This window comes from Crotalus tigris, unplaced genomic scaffold (genome assembly GCF_016545835.1).
Source record: "Crotalus tigris isolate CLP2741 ecotype Arizona unplaced genomic scaffold, ASM1654583v1 scf7180000019050.494769, whole genome shotgun sequence".
Classification (NCBI taxonomy): domain Eukaryota; kingdom Metazoa; phylum Chordata; class Lepidosauria; order Squamata; family Viperidae; genus Crotalus; species Crotalus tigris.
Window position 1 is genome coordinate 328,187 of NW_024097344.1, and position 22,044 is coordinate 350,230.

Here is a 22,044-nt window from a genome sequence, read left to right on the forward strand (position 1 = left end):
TGGATCGGGTGGGCTTGGGGAAAGAGATGTGGCAAAAGTCATCACCAATCATTCCCAATTTTCTCTAGACAGCCTTTACAAAGTTGTAAAGCAGCCTTTACCACTTTGCAATGTTCAAAAATAGTGTCTTTTGATATGTAAATTTTGGAAGTGATTGCCAAGAGCATTTCAACAATTCTTACTCATGCAATGAAATAATGCATTTCTAGTATATATTGATAAAACTGCTGGCTGTTACTGTCAGATGTGAAGAACATTTGAATATAAGTGTTAGTTGATGAAGTTACATGTACATTTAAAAAATATTTTTAATTATAAAAAATGATAATTTTAACTGACCAAAAGACTGCTTTGTTGATTCCATTTATCTGTTATCTCTTTATCTGATAGCAGAAGTCTATAAATACTCTAGGAAGTTTCAGAATATTGTTGTATTTTATGAAAATACACTAGAGGAAGAGAAGAGATGCTTTATTTTGGGGCAAAATAACAGAATCAGCATTAAAACATTAGTGATATATCAGAGTAAAAAATTGTTCTCTTTATATTTTATATACAGTATTTTAATATATTTAAATTGGAACTGAACTCTAAGAACTGTGAGGTTTTTTTTCCAATAGGAGACTGTTTCCTACTCCTGCAAATAGGTAATTTCTGCAAAGAAAAAATAACACCTATGTGATACGCCATTATAGTATAATAGGGAACATCTTAATATATAAAAACCCTTGGAATAAGGAGTTCAGCCTATCTAAATCTGTTAACTTTGATATGTCTTCATCTACAGCTCCCACCATCCTATGGTGGTTACTAATAATAAGAAATCCGTGGGAACCTTTATGTTGATGAAATCTGAATCAAATAATATTATGGGAACATGTTCAGATCATTTGAGACACTGAGGTCCTTGTCTAGAAAAGCAGCAAAATGAGATGGTACAAGTTCCCCCCCCCCATGTCATTCATCTCTCTCACACACATACACACAACCAAAGAACCTTGTGAAACCTTAGAAGTAATCTATTACTACATGAGCTTTAATTGATAGCAACTTATTTCATGAAGGGCATTATAAATAAGTACAGAAGGAGAGATAAGAGGAAAAAGAGTGATGAAAGGAGAAGTAAAATCAGAATTATTTCAGTTATGTAGTAATTATAAACAGCAGCAATTAGAACACAAACATTTGTAAGCTGAATAATTAGCTAATATAATTACAGCCTTCCTTGTTTAGTTTTTTTAAAGCTCCATTATGCTGAAAAATTCCCTAAATTAGAAGATCACTGCAGCAAATTGAGTGAAGAATTTTTCTTCCTGTTTATTTGCAGGGAGTTTTGATACAGCTTTATTTACCAGTCATCATTAAGGAAGTCCACTGCAGTTGTAGTCTGTGATCACGGTAACTTCAGTATTGTTGGAACTGTGTTACAGCCTCTTTTCATTATCTTAACCAGGAATGTTTCATAATTATTCAAATGGCTTCTGTTTATTACAGCACTTACAAAGATAATTTAAATTGCTATAATAAACAAAAGCAAAGTTGCCTCAATGAATCAATAGTACATTAAAAAATCTATGCAAAAATTACAGCTGTATGTTACATTTTTCATATATTCTTTGGGAATCTTTCCATGGCAGATAAATGATGCTTCAATCATGGAAAGGCATTGCACCCTAATGCATTTCTTTATAAAATGGATATTAAAACATTGTCTGAAGTATGCAAAGCTAAATGACTTCAAGGTTAATTGCTAACATTTTTTGTGTAGTGGACTTAAGCATTTAGGCCATGAGTTTATTTTTAAAATTGTGCATCTTTGAAGGATCTTGTCACCAGGTGGAGACAGGAGTACAGATATGAAACATTCACCTTTTGTAGAACATTTGCTAGATTCCATTTAGAATTTAAGTTGTTGCCATGAGATGGAGGCATCCTATGATAATTTAGATTTTCATAAGTGTAATAAGCTTCCAGATGCTACTGCATACATTATTCCACTTGTAATGAATAATTCCCCAGTAAGAGTTAGAAATTAGCACTGATTATGATTTCTTTTTGGAGCCCTTTATTTCATGTTAGAGGCTGCCACTACCTACCAGAAGCTAATTTATAAATTTTACTTTTCTTCATTCCTTTTCATGAAAGTGAAAAAAACCTGTGGCCCCTCAATTATTTCTGAACTTAAAGCTGTATGTGGTTGTTCCTCCATCCCTTCCTTAAAAATAAGGTCAGATTAAAGATTAGTCAGAGAAAACAAAAAAAAAAAAAACACAAAAATATGATTCCTCTCAGCCTCAAGAAATTTATTTAGAAACTATTTACAAATGTTGAATAAATGGGATAGAAAGATAGTCGTCCTTTTAAAATTGAAGATAGATGTTCTTTAGTGAATCTTACTGATTTTACATCTGTAGATTCCATCCTAATGATTAAAATGATAGAACCCAGAGAGATTTTAATCTTTTTTCACAGAGATAAACAGGAGAGTTTTATCTATTCAAGATATCATGAATTGTATGAGATATTCTTCACTATAGCTTTAGCACAGTGGTTCTCAACCTGTGGGTCGGGACCCCATTTGGGGTCGAATGACCATTTCACGGAGTCGCCAAACCATGCTGTCTGCCATTTTTTTCCCTTTTCCCTAGCTGTCCTACTCCCTCTTATTGGTGGCCACACCCACTTGGGGGTCACCACAACACGGGGAACTGTATTATGGGGTCACGGCATTAGAAAGGTTGAGAATCACTGCTTTAGCATAATTTGTGTTTTATTTATTGACGAAAATTCCGTTTATTTTGCCATTATTGCTGAAACTGGAGAGATTTCTCAGTGTATTAAAATTATTAAATTGTTGAGATGTTTTTTTACCATATATTTGGCATGGAAAGACCACATTTTGTCTAATATAAATTGGAGCTACTTACTATTGAAGTAGGATAGTTTTGCAGTATTGGATTCTGGATCTGTTCTTTGGTTAGTCAAATGGTATGATCTATATTCAGGGCTTTTTTTGTCATAGAACGCCCAGAATGGAGTTCCGGCACCTTTTTTGGATGGAACATTGTAGGGTAGGCAAGGCGGGTTGTATAACGTGTGTGAGTTCCAGCACCTTTTTTTTTTTTTAACAAAAAAAGCACTGTCTATATTGTATGCATATAATCTTTACATACCACCTTCACATGTGGTTATATTTGTTTAGGATATTTTTCTTGAAAAGCTTTCATGGTTAAATCTTCTGTGCTATAATGTCGTTCATACTGTTTCGTTATTTCATAATCAATAGTCAGTTTTCATCTATAATCATAAATTAGCTACCCATAATTAGTTTTGTTAATTTCTAGTTACGATACCCATTTGACAGAATTCAAGCACAAAGAAGTAACAAGCAAAAATACCATCTCTGCTTAGAGATGGAAGTGGAAGTGATTTTTACCTGGAGTTGATCTGGTAATGACTTGTGAAAAACTTCAAATTAATCATATTGTTGAAATTATTTTAATACATTTCATATTTTGAAACTGCTTATCTCTCTGAGTATTTTGTTACTCCCAAAGTTTGAATTCCACTGAATTAAACCAATAAATTGCATGTTTGTAATTTGTAAATAACTGAATCAATTAAAAAAACTGATTAATTTTGGCTAGAACATATTCCTAGTCATTACATAGAATAATTGCAGTAGTTTAAAAGAGAAAAATGTTGCATTCATGTTAATAAGAAATTTCTTCAAGGATTAAGTTTTTCTTTGATTTAACTTGAATGATAAAAGTTAATTGTCTTGTGTGGAGTTGATACTGTATTTTATTGATAAAATTCTATAACATAAACTTTAATAACTGCAGAGGGGCCTCCAGAGACAATATTTTACTGTGAATAATCTTAATTATACAGACTACACTTTTATAGCATCCTGGAGTAAGACAGTATGTGAGATGTTTTGGGCAGTATGTGAGATGTTTTATTGAACTACATTTTGAGATAGCAACAAAAATATTATTCAAGATCAAATACTTTAGGATTGAGATTACTAGGTCGCTAGTAAATTTTAAAAACTGAAACATTTTAAAATGACACTTCAAAATTATAGCTTAAGGTTATAATTCTACACAATGCCATTCAATTCCTTTAATGCTGAAAATCGATAGCTAACTCACGTTTTTAGAAGATCTAAAGTAACATAGGACAGGGGTCCCCAGCCCCTGGTCCATGGACTAGTACTGGGCCACGGCATGCCAGCAACCAATGTGCACAAACAAGCAAAGCAGGATGCAGGCAACATACAAAACTGTGCCCCCTCCAGTCCGCGGAAAAACCTCTCTCCATGTACAGTAACTGGTCCCTGGTGCCCAAAAGGTTGGGGATCTCTGACATAGGAGATAAAGCAATAGTTTAGCTAGAATGATGCCAATTCAATAGCTTGCCTGAAATACAAAGATATATAATTAACTACAGAATTTTAACCAGTGAGATAATGAATAGCATGTTGGAGTGAACATAATATTATTATTCTATAATTTTGCAACATGTATAATATTTTGTTATTAAAGCTAATTAATTAAAACAATAAAGCTTACTAAAGCTACCATATTGTTGATAACTTTATAAATATTGGTATTGTTAAATGAAGAAAAATATATGTTCATTCTTCAGGAGTGTTCTTGTTGCTATTGTCAGCCTTACTTAATTGAACAAGGGACATATAAACCTTCTCATTGTATAGTCCATGTTAACTGTATTTTAAAACAAGTTTAATTTTTAAAAAAAGCTAACAATCCAGGCAAACTGTTTTTAATAGAATTTCTAATAGTACTCTATAGCCACTTCTTTTGGTGTGCCACAGGGCTTAGTACTGCTATCCTTTTTAACATCTACATGAAGTTGTGGGTGAGATCATTCATCACCATGGGTTGAAGTATCATCAGTATGTGTATGATACCCAATTCTATATTTCCACCCCTGGTGATCCAAATGATGCTTTTACTGCCCTCTTACAGTGCCTGGAGGCTGTTGGAGTCTGGATGTGGGACAACAGGCTTTGACTGAACCCTGGCAAGACCAAATGTTCTGGATGGGTAGCACAATCCCAAACAGACCTAGTATGCAATTTAGGGGTTCTCCTGGACTTGAAACACCTGATTAATGAGCAGGTGGCAGTTGTGACTAGGAGAGCCTTTGTGCAACTTCGTGTTGTGGGTCAGTGGCACCCTTTTCTGGATTGGGATTCTCTGTGCTCAGTCTGTCAACCTTTGATTATCTCATTTTTGGACTATTGAAACACTTTCTCCATGAGGCTACCCTTGAAGAGTATCCAGAAGCTGCAGCTGGTACAGAACACAGTAATGTGGGCAGTTCTTGAGGCTTTAGGGTGATCCAAGTTACACCACTGTTCCATAAGCTGCACAGGTTGCTAATTTGTTTCTGGATCCACTTCAAGGTATTGGTTATCCCTTCTAAAGCCTTTATGGCATGGATGCAGATTATCTGAGGAATTGTCTCACCCTGATGGAATTAGCCCGCTCCACGCATGCTGGCAGGAGTGGCATGCTGAGGATCCTGTCAGTTAAGGAATTTTGGCTGGTGGGGGCCAGAAAAAAAGCCTTTTCTGCCATGGCACCGCCTTCTGGAACATCTCCCTCCCCCTGAGGTGAGACCCACACCCACCTATTTTGACCTTCTGTACTATAACAATGAACAATAGTACAGCTAACATAGTATGTTCTATTCTTGTAAAAAGAATAAAACAATAACAGATTGTGAAGCATCAAATAATGGGAGCTTATAGTACAGATTCATTGCCTAGATTTGTAATTTATTATTTGTAATAATAGAAATAGAAATATACATGAGCCTACATAAAAAAAGGCAAACCATTTCTGTGTTATTGACCAGAAAGCTACCTGGAAATATTTATATAGTTACCAATAGCTAAACTTGACTGGAAGGAGACATTATCTTTTTAAAGATTGGGATAGTAAATTTTTAAAGGCTTGGAGCAGAATCCGAGTGAAAAAGTCTGCAACAGACAGTAATTGATTATTAATATCAAAACTGGAAAGAAACTCATCTGAAGTATTTCTGCAATATAACTTTTCTCATAAGAAGGATATTTTCTCAATGTATTAATACTAGTTTTTGATGTTTGTCACTTAGGTATAATGAAGACTTTTTAGAAAGTTTTCTCAATACTGAACAAGTTTCAATCTGTTTGCATGATAAAGGCATTCTTCTTCCAAACCCTATTGTCTGTTATAGCAGTAGATAAGAGAATCAATCCGGAAGCAATTATTGGGGACCCCTTTCCTCCTCAGAAATATAGGATTGCTTTTCCTTGGCTCTTTTCCATTGAGTGGCAGGAATGGAGACATCTCTAGTGGTGCTGTCCACAACCTGACAAATGTGTCATTTTGGTGTTTGTCTTCAATGATTTTATAGAATTCTATATGTGCTCATCTAATATACCTTGTAGGATACATTTTAGGTTGTAATCTTAAATCATTAGTTTTACATGACTGAGTAGGAATGCAGTGTTTCCATTAGTTTTTGTATAGGAGCTATACTATTCCCTTTGTAGAAAAAAATGGTGAAGGTGAGTGGAAGATATGAAGCATGTTATTTACACTGTCTTTTTGGCTGTATTGTATAAACCCAGTTCATATCAAAGTTGCATGTAATGGCTATAATGTTTTTAATTTTTTTGATAGAAGAGAAAAACAACTGTTCCCTATTAGCTCCTGTTAGAGAAATGTTGGTCCTTGACATTTTCCCATATAAAACCTGCCAGAATGACATGCATTTCTAGTCATTCCCTATGTGCATGAATAGGAGCACATAGAAATGTATATGCTACACCAGAAATCTTGTTTTTAAAAGTAGAAAGTGATGGAAAATTAATGGAGTGCTTGAGAAAACCCTTTTCTCTCACTTTGATAAGAATGCTGTGTTTTGGAGGCCTGTTAACTTTCTGTTTCTTGTTTAGATTCTTCAAAAGTGGGTATTTTAAAATGACAGTTATGAAAAAATATAATTCTTTAGAGGGTTCACACATTTTTAGACTATACAGGCCTAAAATAAGACAAGAATAAATAGTACAGTATTTCACAATGTGAAAACTTACTGCTTTGCTTTGCCTGTTCAATGTGTTCATCCAGAGTATAGCAAATGCCTGAGAATCACTTTTGTGATTAAAACCGTCAAAAGTTTATTTAACTCTCAAATCATTCCCGATTAATTTCTTGTCTCTTTATTTTTCAGGTTGGCCTTCATTCTATGATGTAATCAATTCTGACACAATTACATGTACTGATGACTACTCATTTGGGATGCACAGAGTTGAGACAAGCTGCACTCAAGTCAGTTTAAAAATAACAAAAATGCTATACTGTTAAAGATATATTTTTTTTGTACCAGCTCTATTTCATCCATTTACATAGAAAGACTTGCAAACTCTTAATTACCCCAAAATTAACAATTGTCTGACTAGTCATAGGCACGACAGCTGGTAGATATAAAAAATTAAAGTCTAATGAGAATCTATATTGTTATCTAGGTTAAACTTTATTTAACAGTGTGTACGTATAGTGAGGGAAAAAAGTATTTGATCCCCTGCTGATTTTGTACGTTTGCCCACTGACAAAGAAATGATCAGTATATAACTTTAATGGTAGGTTTATTTTAACAGTGAGAGACAGAATAACAACAAAAAAATCCAGAAAAACACATTTTAAAAAGTTATAAATTGATTTTCATTTTAATGAGTGAAACAAGTATTTGATCCCTTCGCAAAACATGACTTAGTACTTGGTGGCAAAACCCTTGTTGGCAATCACAGAGGTCAGACATTTCTTGTAGTTGGCCCCCAGATTTGCACATACCTCAGGAGGGATTTTGTCCCACTCCTCTGCAGATCCTCTCCAAGTCATTAAAGTTTCAAGGCTGATGTTTGGCAGCTCGAACCTTCAGCTCTCTCCACAGATTTTCTGTGGGATTAAGATCTGGAGACTGGCTAGGCCACTTCAGGACTTTAATGTGTTTCTTCTTGAGACAATCCTTGCTGTGTGTTATGGATCATTGCCATGCTGAAATACCCATCCACGACCCATTTTCAATGCCCTCGCTGAGGGAAGGAGGTTCTCGCCCAAGATTTGATGGTACATGGCCCTGTCCATTGTCCCGTTGATGCGGTGAAGTTGTCCTATCTCCTTAGCAGAAAAACACCCCCAAAGCATAATGTTTCCACCTCCATGTTTGATAGTGGGGATGGTGTTCTTGGAGTCACAGGCAGCATTCCTCCTCCTCCTAACACAGCAAGTTGAGTTGGAAGGGACATTGGAGGTCATCTAGTCGAACCCCCTGCTCAGGCAGGAAACCCTATACCATTTCAGACAAATGGCTGTCCAGTCTCTTCTTAAAAACTTCCAGTGTTGGAGCATTCACAGCTTCTGGAGTCAGGTTGTTCCATTGATTAATTGTTCTAACTTTCACCCAGTTCTCCTCTGAATCATTCAGATATTCATCGGCAAACTTCAGGCGGGCATGTATATGTTCTTTCTTGAGCAGGGAGACCTTGTGGGCACTACAGGATTTCAGTCCTTCACAGCATAGTGTGTTACCAATTGTTTTTTTGGTAACTAGGTCCCAGCTGCCTTGAGATCATTGACAAGATCCTTCCATGTAGTTCTGGGCTTATTCCTCATCTTTCTCATGATCATTGAAACTCCACGAGGTGACATCTTGCATGGAGCCCCAGACCAACGGAGATTGACAGTTATTTTGTGTTTCTTCTATTTGCAAATAATCGTACCAACTATTGTCATCTTCTCACCAAGCTGCTCCTAATCTCAGCTTGTTACCTGTATAAAAGACACCTGGGAGCCAGAAATCTTGCTGATTGATAGGAGATCAAATACTTATTTCACTCATTAAAATGCAAATCAATTTATAACTTTTTTGAAATGCATTTTTCTGGATTTTTGTTGTTGTTATTCTGTCTCTCACTATTAAAATAAATTAAAATTAAAATTATAGACTGATCATTTCTTTGTCAGTGGGCAAACATACAAAATCAGCAGAGGATCAAATACTTTTTTCCCTCACTGTAAGTGACCCAAATCAGAAGGCTTAGAAATTGTCCTTCAGGCAAATATCCTTTTGAGGTTCCCCTCTGAGCTCTGTTCTCTTAAATCTAAATGGAAAATGTGGATGGTGGGTGTTACTTACATGTTGCGGGTTTTCACGCGCCCAGCGGTCTCCCATGGGTGTTGAAGAACAGACACTTACACGTGGTTTCCTCGGGATGGGAGCCTCGAACAAAGACGAAGCATCCCTTTTATTGTGTTATCAGAAGGCGGGTTTATAGGCACCTGGTGACCACCTTACACCAACCACATTTGTTGTGACACAGCATATTAGCATATTACACGTGCTAACTTTGTTTTGCACACGCTACTATACAGCTGTTGCACACGGCACTAACAAACACCAAAACAACATTCCCTTGCACCGCACGGCACAAACTTGTTTTTTCACTTTTGACTTCCGCATACCTTGGCCTACTGCAGCTGATGACTCAGCCTAACAGGCCAGATAACCCAATGACTCCAACATCTCCTACTTTTCTGTTTTATTTAAAATAAGGAGGTTGCGCTTTATAGGAAGTCATCCTCAGTGTCGCTTGGCAAAGTGAAGGCTGGTTTAGTTAGCAAGGTTTGCTGAACTGCAGTGATAGGTGTAGTTACTAAATTGACCTGTTGGTGGGTGAACGGCCTGAAGGTGGCTGATCTGAAACAAAAACTGAGGGAGCAAGAAAGCCCAATGTACAACGGCCGGACCACCGTGGGGGTATACGTTGATATGCCCGCCAGCCACAAAGCATCCATACATTACTTAATATATTTGTAGTCGTGTTGGAGCTTTGCACAGTTTGGCGAGCCATGGCTCTTACAATACTGCAAAGGAAGAGTGTGGACATCGTGTCTGTGTTGCCGGGGTGACATCCTGTTGATAGCGAGCATCCAGTTATTTGATAGGTACACATATAATCAGAAAAGTCATCGAGGGGTTCAAAAAGAGGAATTTTCTTAAATGGATGTGGTCTAGTCATGTTGTTTGAAAGTTGAAATGTGATGTTACAATATGGGTATCTGCCTACTAAAACAGAGTTTTTAGCAGTGTTCTTATATTCCCAACAAAACGCTGCTTTTTCCTGGATTCTGCTTCCTATTGTATATACCGTATAATTCACCATAGCATTGGAAAGAGTCCCTCTAGACCAGGGAAATTGTTTCCAACCAGTTGTATTAAAAGGCACCGCATGCATAAAAAGTCCCCCCTCCTCCAGGGTTGGAATATGCATGCACATCCAACACTCAGTCTTGTTCAAAAGGCGAGAAATATTCTGCACATCTTTCATAAAAGAGTTGTGGGCCCAGGGTCCATGGTCATCTGATGTCTGGTTAGGATGGTGGAGATTGAACCAAATAAGGACGAACACAGCGAGCTGGAGTCCAAATGATTTTGCCATGATCATCTACTGCAGCGTAGCCTCTCCCCCAGGTGATAAGCTCTGCAGGACCTTTCCACGTGGGGTCTGGAAGCCGTCGATAGTAGACTGGAGGTCTTGAAGTAGGGGGAGGGACTGTTGAAAAATGACGATAGGCAGCTGTTGATGGTGGATCGCCCGTCAGATTTAAAAAGTTCAGTGTATAAAGGCACAAGTTAAGAATGTTTTGCACTGCTGGGAGGCCAGGGGCGATTTTCCCCTTTTCATTTAAATATCGATTGAGAGCTGTTTTTAATGTTTGATTTGCTCGCTCAACCAAGGCTTGACCTTGGCTATTATACGGAATGCCAAATTTATGAACAATGGACCATTTTGTACAGAATTCTGCAAAAGCAGAGCTAATATAAGCAGGTCCGTTGTCTGACTTAAGTTCTTTGGGGCGTCCTAACAGTGCAAATGACCGAATACAGTGATTGATAACATGTTTAGTGGCCTCACCCCTCTGGGGGGAAGCCATAATAAAGCCAGAATATGTATCAATAGAAACATGAAGATATTTCCACGGGGCAAAAGGAGGATATTGAGTAACATCCATTTGCCAAATTTGACAGCTCTCCAAGCCACGAGGATTTACTCCAAGTGGTGTTGAGTGTGCTTGCTTGCTACAGGTTGGACATTGCTGAACGATGGCAGCAGCTTCAGCAGCTGAAAGAATAAATTGTTTGATTAATGCTTTCTTATTCTGATGGAAATAGGAATGACTTTCCCAGGGAGTTAAAAAGGTGAGTGGCATATTAAGAGGTGTTTGTGAGGCGGCAGCATCGGCAACATCATTGCCTTCTTGGAGTGGGCCTGGAAAAGGCTGATGGCTACGAATATGGGCAACAAAAAATGGGTGCTTCCGACCATTTATGAGATGTTGCAAGTCCAAAAATAATGTTAACAGATCCATAGAGACATTTGGTGCTAAATAAGAATCAAAAATGGTTTTGACAATTTGGGTAACATATAAACTGTCCAGGATCAAATTAAAAGGTTGATCTTTAAAATGAAAAAATGCCATTGTGGCTGCCACTAACTCAGAGCGCTGAGCTGACGTCTGTGGGGGGGGTGATTTTTGTACACCACTTACCCTCCTCTTTCCAAGCACAGGCTCCATGAGTCTTGCTGCCGTCTGCAAACACCGTTATTGCTTCTTTTAAAGGGAAAGAAACATAAGGAGATTGCCATTTAAATGGGACTGTTTTTAATAAAAAAATGCGAGGATCTGATGGTGGATGACAAGACACTTCTCCTGGCCAATCAGCAAGTGCTTGCTGCAAAGATTCATAATTGGCCAACAAACTTTCCCAAGCCGTTAGCGAACAAGGGATATATAAAAAGGATGGTTCAACACCCCCTAAAGCCTTTGCCCTAAAACGAGATTTTGTTATAAGCTGAGCAAAGAGCGTATGTTTCTGTGAAATGGTGTTCTTTGGGGTGTGAGATAAGTGGATCCATTCTACAATCATCATTTTTTTGTTAGACACGATCTGAGCCAAAGCTGCTGTAGGAAGGTCAACAGTGTTGAAAATTAGCATAGAAAAAGGCATATTGGGCTGAACACGATCGACCCATACTTTTGACAATGCATGTTGAATGATGTCACAGGTTTTAAGTTGTTGTTGAGTTAACACGATCTTATCTCCTGGATTTTTTCCCTGCGTAAGAGCAGAGAACAATGGAGCCAATTGAGAGGTGGTTAGTCCCATGTAGGGACGGGCCCAATTAATTGATCCTAAATATTGTTGAAGTTGGACTAAGGTTGGGCATGGTGGAAGACACAACTTAGACAGCTGAGGCTCGGCGTGTGAGGCTAAAAGCTTATGGCCCAAGTACAGAAAGGGGTGTTTAAGCTGAATTTTTTCAGGTGAAATAAAAAACCCATTTGTTTGAAAAATGGAGGTTAGAACAGGCAAGGTTGCTGATACTGTACCTGAGGGCCCTGGAGCTGCCACTAGAATATCATCCATATAATGGTAAATTTTAAAATGAGGAAACTTGTCCCGATATGGTCTTAAAACCTGATTGACAACATATTGACATATTGTAGGACTGTTTAGCATTCCTTGAGGCAAGACAGTCCATTGATATCTGGCTGTGGGCTTGGAGTTATTCATTTCAGGCACAGTAAAAGCAAATAGGTGTTTGTCTTCTGGGTGTAGTGGAATAGAAAAAAATGCATCTTTTAAATCTATAACCATAAGGTCATAGTCTTTTGGTATCAAATTAGGATTAGGTAAACCGCATTGGAGCGCTCCCATGGGGCGAATGATCTTATTGATAACCCGGAGATCACTTAAAATTCTCCATTTTCCAGATTTTTTCTTTATGACAAACACTGGAGTATTATAAGGACTCAATGAGGGTTCAATGTGTTTTAACTCTAATTGTTGATCTACCAATTGCACCAGAGCGGCTAATTTTTCTTTGGTTAAAGGCCACTGATCCACCCAAATTGGGGTGTCAGTCAAGAGGTTTAACTTTATTAATTGAGACATCTTAATCCAAAATTAATTTTGCATTGAACTGACTCATCAAATCCCGACCCCACAGATTAGTATGAAGTGGAAGAATGACAGGTTTAATGTGGGCAGTTACTGATGTTTCTTCTGAGGTCACAGAAAGCCAGTGTTTGCTCACACGTGCGTGTTGGACTCCTCCCACTCCCCGAACCGACGGTGCGCTGTCGGTCTGCCACTCAGAGGGCCACTCCTCCTCTCTTATGACCGATACATCACCTCCGGTATCTAGAATACCAAAAAAGGAGCGTCCATTGACTTGAAAGGCCATAGAGGGGTGGAACTTTTGAATTTCTTGCTCAATGGCCAAAACTTGTGGTTGTTGGGGCACAGGGACGGCAGTTGCCACTACTGTTCCCTCAAAAACAGTCATGGGAGTGTTAGGGGTAAATGCCAAAGCGACTGATGTAAAGTCAGCTGGGTCTTTCAAAAATGGCATAGCCATTACTCCCTGCATAATAAAGTCACGGTGAGGAAACACTAACAGAGGGGTGTCACAATCAGGGGGAAAAGGGACAGCCGGCTGGATTGGCAAAAAATATGACAGCCCAAATAAACCTGTGGTTATTGTCTCAGAGGCCACCAGGACAAAATGATAAGGTTCAGCCTTTGAGGCGGGGCTAGCTGAATGCCCCAGCTCTAGTTTCCCGGTTCCTGGGAATCAGCGGGCATGGGGTTGGAGCGACACTGGTTTGCCCAGTGAAACCCCTTTTTACAGCGCGGGCAGACAGTTTTTGGTCTGGCTCCTACTCCCCTGCTTTTATTTGCACCCCCTCCTGGGGCCCGGCACTGATTTTTAAAATGACCAGGCTTCCCACAATTAAAACAGTTACCAGCTTTACCCTCAGTTTGCCCATTACTTCCTGCTTTTTGTAAGGCCATAGCCAAAGTTTCCATGTTAAATGCATTGGTCCCCACAATTCTACAGGCTTGAATATATTCTGCCAATCCTGCATCAGGTTTGCTCATTAAGGGCTGCAGGATTCGTTTGCAGTCCTCATTGGCATTTTCAAAGGCAAGTTTCTTCAACAATTCCTCGCAGGCTATATCATTTGTGATTTCCCTAGAAATGGCCTTTTGTAACTGATCCACAAATTCCCCATAAGACTGATTAGGCCCTTGAAAAATCTTTACAAAAGAGCCTTTTGTTCCCCTTTGTGGGTCATCTACTCTAGTTAAAGCAGCTTTAGCAGCTAGAGCTGAATGGGAATAGAACAAAGGGTTCATTGCTTGTTGATTCCCCAGGTAAGTGTAATTCCCACTTCCAGTTAACTGGTCTACAGTGGGTGCATTACGGCCAGGCCAAGCTGAAACGATCTTTTGACATTCCTTTTTCCATTCTGATTCCCAAACCACATATTGAGAAGATGTTAAAATCATATTGAATAGCCCTTTCCAATCTTCAGGCAACAAAAAAAAACTAATAGCCATGTGACCTATCAGACCCAAGGTATAATGGCTAGAAATCCCATAATTTGATGCAGCTTGCTTAATTTCCTTAATATTTTTTATAGGAATTGTTTCATATCTGCGATTGCCTGTGATGGGATCAATAAAAACAGGCGCACAAATTTGATATTCTTCAGGTTGCAGTTCCCCTTTTTTATAAGCTTCGGCCAGTGCCCTGGAGATGGCGCTGGCCGGGGAAGGTAGCACGTTGGGGTTTCTTTGTTCTTTTCCTCCTTCCTGTTTTGGCGCGGAAGGTTCAAAAGACACATCGGCTTGATAAACTGCCAAAGAGGACTTTTCTTCTTCACTCTGTCCCTTTTTTAACTCATTGGGCTTTTCAGAGTCATAAACTGCCAAGGAGGATTTTTCTTCTGCACTCTGTCCCTTTTTTAACTCATTGGGCTTTTCAGAGTCATAGGCAGGCGGGGAGTCTACAGGCTTTTCAGAGTTATAGGCAGGAGGGGGGTCTACCCTCCCCTTCTCTGTTTTCATGGCATCTTCATGGATTTGGAGACATTCAATTACAATTCGCCATGTAGACAAAATTTTTGCAGGGGCACGAGGGGATTCATGAAAATACTTTCCTAATTTAACCCACACAGACATTTTTAGGGATCCTCCTTCGGGATATGCAGGGCAATTTTGATATACATATTTTAAGAGGAGGATCAAATCCCTTTTAGTGGGAAGCGGCAAATTTTTCCCATTGTTTTTCAAAATAATTATTGATGACTTGGTCAATTCCCTAAGTTCTGAGAGGTGCGCAACCTGAGGCTTAGAGAATGTTGTCCCCATACTCACGGTAATGTTTTGGGAGGGTGCTTCGTCTAGCTCTGACGACCGGCCCTGAGTTGCAGTAAGCTCTTCCGCTGAGTGAGTAAGAGGAGACGTGCTCAGAAACTTGAATCACGTCGGGGTCACCATTTGTGGGTTTTCACGCGCCCAGCGGTCTCCCATGGGTGTTGAAGAACAGACACTTACACGTGGTTTCCTCGGGATGGGAGCCTCGAACAAAGACGAAGCATCCCTTTTATTGTGTTATCAGAAGGCGGGTTTATAGGCACCTGGTGACCACCTTACACCAACCACATTTGTTATGACACAGCATATTAGCATATTACACGTGCTAACTTTGTTTTGCACACGCTACTATACAGCTGTTGCACACGGCACTAACAAACACCAAAACAACATTCCCTTGCACCGCACGGCACAAACTTGTTTTTTCACTTTTGACTTCCGCATACCTTGGCCTACTGCAGCTGATGACTCAGCCTAACAGGCCAGATAACCCAATGACTCCAACACATGTTATGAATAGTTGAGGAAGAGTACTGACAGAAACCCAGGAGTTATTCTCATGTATCTTACTGCTTATCTTCAAGTTCCTTCTGCCAAAATACTTGAGTGATCATGTTAAATATTGTTTTCCATTATATGTCTCATTCTAATTCCTTTGACTGTTACTATCATCTGTCTTCCATAGCATTAATGGCTGAATACAGACTTATCAGGGAGAAAAGTTATTGAGCAAAATAATAAATCCCAGAAACAGGAAGATATGGTTAACTATAAAAGAACACAAAAGAAATTTGACTGAAAGTCATACGTAGAAGCATTTAGAAAAGAAATGCAATGGTGAATAAAAATTCTAACTCAGTTTTTTTATTGCAGTTGAATTAGTTTCAATTGAAATTTAAGTTTGATCTTGGTTTTGTTATAAGTTTTCTAGATCGGTGTGGTCTAGAATTACTTAAAAATTGATATTAAGGTAATCATTTGTACAAGCTAGGAAGTGGGCTTACGTATTATAGAGTCATTTTCAGTTTTTCTTTCCAGAGCTTTCCTACTAGCAATCATCATAAACAAATCATAAAATAAACAAATCAGTACTAGTAGAACTACACTCTGTAGGCAAAAGTCTACATGGGGAGCTCTGATGTATTTATATTTTTTTTCTACTTAAGACCTTCAGTTAAATTATTTGTGTGTATATAATTAACCACTTTGACATATTCCTGTTTTTGGGATTTGTTTTTCTGCTTTTCATTCCAAAGCAATCAGAAGGTAGCTTGCAGTGGTATATAATAATAGCACATTATTATAATAGGCTATTTAACAGGACAGTAAATCATAAAGTAGCAGATTAGTAGATAGAAACATCAAGAAAAATCATTAAAGGGTTTCATTAATTAAAAGCATAGATAATAAGATATATTTTGTATGCTATTATGTTAGTTTCCAAGAAAAAATAGAAGTCCAATATAGCTAAAGTAAAAATGTTGTCTTGATATAAAATAAATTTGCTAGACAATATAGGTCTGTCTCTGGAGTAGCAGTTCCTAGCTGGGAGCTATAAAAGTTTAATTATATGAACAATACATATTAATATGTTTCAAAGCTACCTTTCTTTGTGTATCCTACAGTTCTTTATTGTACTAGCAAGGTGATATTTATAATGAAACATTTTGCCTCAAAATGACATATTATTTATAATTTTCTCTGTATAAAAATTCTGTTAAAGCTTTTGAGTACTCAGGGATCTTTATTTATTTATTTATTTATTTATTTATTTATTTATTTATGAGACTTATATACCGCTTTAAGTGCAAGCACTCTCTAAGCGGTGTACACCAGTAAGCAATGTATATATATATTTACATTGCCCCCAACAATCTGGGTCCTCATTTTACCTACCCCGGAAGGATGGAAGGCTGAGTCAACCTTGAGCCGGTGAGATTTGAACCGCTGACCTGCTGAACACAGTCAGCTAAAGTGGCCTGCAGTACTGCACTCTAACTGCTGAATCTAATCTCCTGAATCCTGACAGAACTCTATGGAATAATCCTACACTTTTCTTCCAACAGTTATTTTAGTTTCTGTAGGACCTCTTCATAGAGTTAGTAAGTCATCTACAGGAAACACTTTTAAATTTTGTAATGTTACAGTGTCTTAGTATTTACTTATTGTAGTTAAATATCCTCTTAAGAATTAATTTCATTTGAAGAGGACAGAAAAGAACAATATGGTAATCTTAAGACAATGTTGCATCTTGCATTACTCTCATTTGTATTGTTAAAGAAATGACCCTTTTGTTTGATACGTGGATAAGCATATTCACTTTGTACGAATTGAAATCAAACTGTAAACATTTGTTTAGAATAAGTTTCTCAAAAACTAAATCAAAAGGAACAAAGACTGAAGATCAGCACTTTAAATCCCTGTATTAAATTTAATCCAATTTAACAAGTTTAAAAATAAAGCCATGTATGTTAACTTTCAAACAACGATACATGTACCTTAAGTTTTCCCACTAGATTTTCTACATTTAAGAATGAACGCAGGTTATCTTCTTTTCTTTCAGTGTGGTGCTCATCTTGGCCATATATTTGATGATGGGCCACATCCAACTGGAAAACGATATTGCATAAATTCAGCTTCATTAGCTTTTGAGCCTGCAGACAAGAATCATGCTGGAGAAGACAATACCAGTTCTACATCTGCACAACCAGATAAGACGGATCTGTAATGGGAATCTGTTGTTTAAGATTGTTTTCCTAGATGACATGGAAAGAATATTTCTAAATGGTTTTCTATCTTACATACTATTTTTTAAAAAACATACAAAGATACTTCTCAGTATATAGTTTTTTTCCTGATCAAAATGAGACATACTAATTCCTTTTTCTTATATAACTACACATAACTATTTCACAACTTCTATGCTTTGAAGCAGTCCCATAACAACATGTCTTTTGGCACTATGATATTGATTACGGTAAATGCCGGCGTATAAGATGACTTCCGCGAGCGCTGAAATCGGCGCCAAAGACGGGGGTTGTCTTATACGCCGAGTCGTCTTATACGCCGGAAATACTGGTAGTTTCCGGCGTATAAGACGACGTTCTAGGAATGCGGCCCGGCTATAAAGATGGGGGTCGTCTTATACGCCGGGTCGCCTATTACGCCGGCATATACGGTACTTGCATTTTTCTTATAATAGGTCTGAATTATATTCCTTCATATTTTTCATTCAGTACACAACCGTAGCAAGAATACAGTTTTCTAATGGTACTTAGGCAATTTTGTTTTGATTTACACATATACTCAACTAACTCTCTGTAATTATTGTACCATTCCATAAATGAGGCTGTATAATTTAATATAATCAAGTTTTATCTTGGATTTCTGCAGAAGTATACATCTATATAAATGGCAACAATACACCCTGCCTTCAGTTAGATAAATACTATTTAAAAATAAATAAATAAGATCATATTTATATTGGGACTGCCTAGAAAAGATAGCAGATTTATTCCTTTATGTAGCAGGTGGCTTTCCCTTGGAACAGCTTAAGAGGCCAGAGCAGTCACAATATACTTTTAAAAGCTGTGTATGAAGACTAGTAATCATAGATCAGTTGTTTCCTCATATTTGTAATGAGGATTTTAAAAATCCTCATTGTATTTTTATCCTCAAAGGCTCAAAAGAGGACTCATAGACTAGTTTACAAATGTGGGGGAGATTTTTTATTTTTTACTATTTTGTGATCTTATGTAAATATAAAACTCAGTATTGCCTTATCAATTAGTGTTGTCCTGGGAAAGTTAATACCTCATTAAATGGTACAGATCTTCCTGAAATTTCCTTTACAACGTTTAAGCGGCAGGGTGTAAAATAGATACATGGAAAGTCCTATTTTAAACATCAAATTGCTCTGCCTATATTGCCTTTTTATTACCACTTGGGAAATAATCACTTAGGCTGTATTCTCTTACTCCTTTTCAACTTATATGTTAAGATCTACTATCCTCAGTGCATAAGAATAAAGAGACAATACTTTTTCATAAACAATAAAAACCATAGCAACGAGTAGTCATACCCAGTGAAAGATAGTGGTCTATGGTAAAGTGTTAGTATGAAATGTCTGATCCTATTAAGAGTGAGCGGATTTGCCTTAAAGAGGAAATGCTGAGTATGAAATGTGGCCATTCCCAGCTGATCCATGGGATCTCTAAGTTGTTCTCTTTCTTTGGAAAGCCATTGGATTTGCCATGGAACTTATCCTGGGTCTCCCAAAGTTGGTGGGAACATGACACTGTCCTCACTATTGATTTAAAAAAAATTAAAAGGTCAGTACTAGGACTGGCAAAGAGACAACATTTTGTCTTTCAGCCGTGATAAACATAATTTGTGAATTTGTCTCAGATTTTAGTATGTGTATGACAGAAATAAATCTCTTGCAAGGATATGCCTACTTTTTACTTCATGTTACAAGGAAATTGGTATGATTGCTGTGAAAATTAACTGTCATGCTTGAGAATAACAGCATTTTATGAAATATAACATTATCATACTATTTAAGATAATTTTACCATAATTCATTATCTGTATCAAACAGATTACCTGTATCTGGCAAACAAAATAGTTAAAATTGATATCTATTAGCCTCATGCATCTTAACAGAAAAACAATTGAATTATAGATTGATATGGGACCTAGGAATACATAAGAATTTGTAGCATCATTCTTAGGCATGTGATTATCTTCTCATTTATTGGATAAATCTTTCTGCCATTTGTTCCTGTACTTCTATTAGAAGTTAGTTTTCTCCAGTCATATTTTCTGAAATGAAATCTCTGATTTGTAACATCAGTGAAAATATTGAGCATTAATTTTTGAGATAACTTGCAGTTAATGTTTTAACCTATTTCTCTGTTCTTGTTAAAGAAACATATTCTTCATACTCTAATAAGCAATAATGTAAGCTTTTCATAAGTTGATTTATATTTACAGTTTATGAAATGCAGTGAATTGAATCAATATTGCCACATATAGGTGTGCTATCAGAGTATAACTTCATTAATAAATGGAAGGCATGGATATTGATCATTTTGTATTAATAATATCTACTAGAAATAATGTGAGTGTGACACTTACAGTACTGCAAAGCTCAAACTATTACTTTGTTTATGGCTTTGATATAACTTGGATATTATTGAGCACAATTTATGACTGGGGAGTCCGTTGGTGTCTCCTAGATATTTTGTACAGTGTGACAGAATAATTACTGAATGCACATGTTTCAGTCTATATTATATAAGAGTTTATACAGATATTGAGAAAAAAAGAGAATGGTTATTTTAGTATATTTGGAACTTGCCATCAGAACTATTTTTTGCTTTTAAGACATTAGGTTTTATTCAGTGAAGATATCTTTTAATATGTTTGCTGAACACAGATATATAATATTTAATTTATAAATAAATATTTCCTATATTCTCTCTTTTCACTCATTATTTTTCTATCAAGGATGTTCTGTATCTTAGATTCCATGCGGGGGCACTCTGGTACTAAGCAGTCATTATAACGGATGGGGAACAGTGGCCCGTTTATGACTTGTAGACTTCAACTCCCAGAATTGAGTTGAAGTCCACAAGTCATAAAAGGGCCATCGTTCCCCACCCATGCATTATAAGGAAGTAAAGCAAATTGATAATAGAATATAATTCGCTGCACATGTCATGATCCCAGGAATATATTTCATGTTTTTAGTTGTAACTGAAGGGAGGAACAATTGAAAAAACTACTCTAATTTTATCTTAGAGAGGAAAAAATATAGAAAATTAAGTTACTTATTTGTCACTGAAATCAAAATGTGCGGGTTTTCACGCGCCCAGCGGGTCTCCCATGAGTGTAGAAGAACAGACACGAACACGTGGTTTCCTCGGGATGGGAGCCCCGAACAAAGCCGAAGCATCCCTTTTATTGCGTTATCAGAAGGCGGGTTTATATGCACCTCGTGACCACATCACACCAATCACTCTGTTGCAACACAGCATATTAGCATATTACACGTGCTACAGCTTTGTTTTGCACACATCCCTATACAGCTGTTACACCCGACACCAATAACGCACCAAACACATTCCTTTGCACCGCACGGCATTTCTTGGTATTCTCCCGAACCTCTTGATTTCTGACTTTCTTATACCTTGGCCTACTGCAGCTGATGACTCAGCCTAACAGGCCAGATAACGCAATAACTCCAACATCTCCTCCTTTTCTGTTTTATTTAAAATAAGGAGGGAGCATTTTATACAAAGTCATTCTCAGTGTCGTTTGGCAAGGTGAAGGTCGGTTTGATTAGCAGGGGTTGCTGAGCTGCAGTGATAGGTGTAGTCACTAAATTGATCTGTTGATGAGTGACAGTTCCTGAGGGAAAGTTTTTAAACATCATAAACAATGAGGGCAAACATTGAATACAACAACATATCAAAACTAAAATAACTACAATAGTTATAATAGCAGAAACCAATGATCGCAACCAGGTTCTGTCGGGTAGCCAAGACCATAGGGCATCCCAAATGTTTATTGCGCCAGATCCGTCGGATTGTAATGGATTATGACGAACCATGTCTTCCATATGCTCAGTGGTACCTGTGATATTGGCTTTATAATCAGAGATATAAACACAACAATGAGAATGGATTAAGGCACATACTCCTCCTTTCGAGGCAAGGATAATGTCTA

The 22,044-nt window shown here is 37.5% G+C and overlaps 1 protein-coding gene across 4 annotated transcripts in view; it reads left to right on the forward strand.

Moving 5' to 3' along the window:
* The window catches only part of MSRB3 (methionine sulfoxide reductase B3), a 94,262-nt gene extending 73,469 nt beyond the window's left edge, over window positions 1–20,793 (forward strand). For all 4 annotated transcript variants that reach the window (XM_039358653.1, XM_039358652.1, XM_039358655.1 and 1 more), the window contains 2 exons: window positions 7,255–7,352; window positions 17,876–20,793. In XM_039358653.1, coding sequence (XP_039214587.1) covers window positions 7,255–7,352; window positions 17,876–18,040 — 263 coding nt within the window. In that variant the 3' untranslated portion in view covers window positions 18,041–20,793. The remainder of the gene's footprint in view (window positions 1–7,254; window positions 7,353–17,875) is intronic.
* The last annotated feature ends 1,251 nt before the right edge of the window (window positions 20,794–22,044 follow it).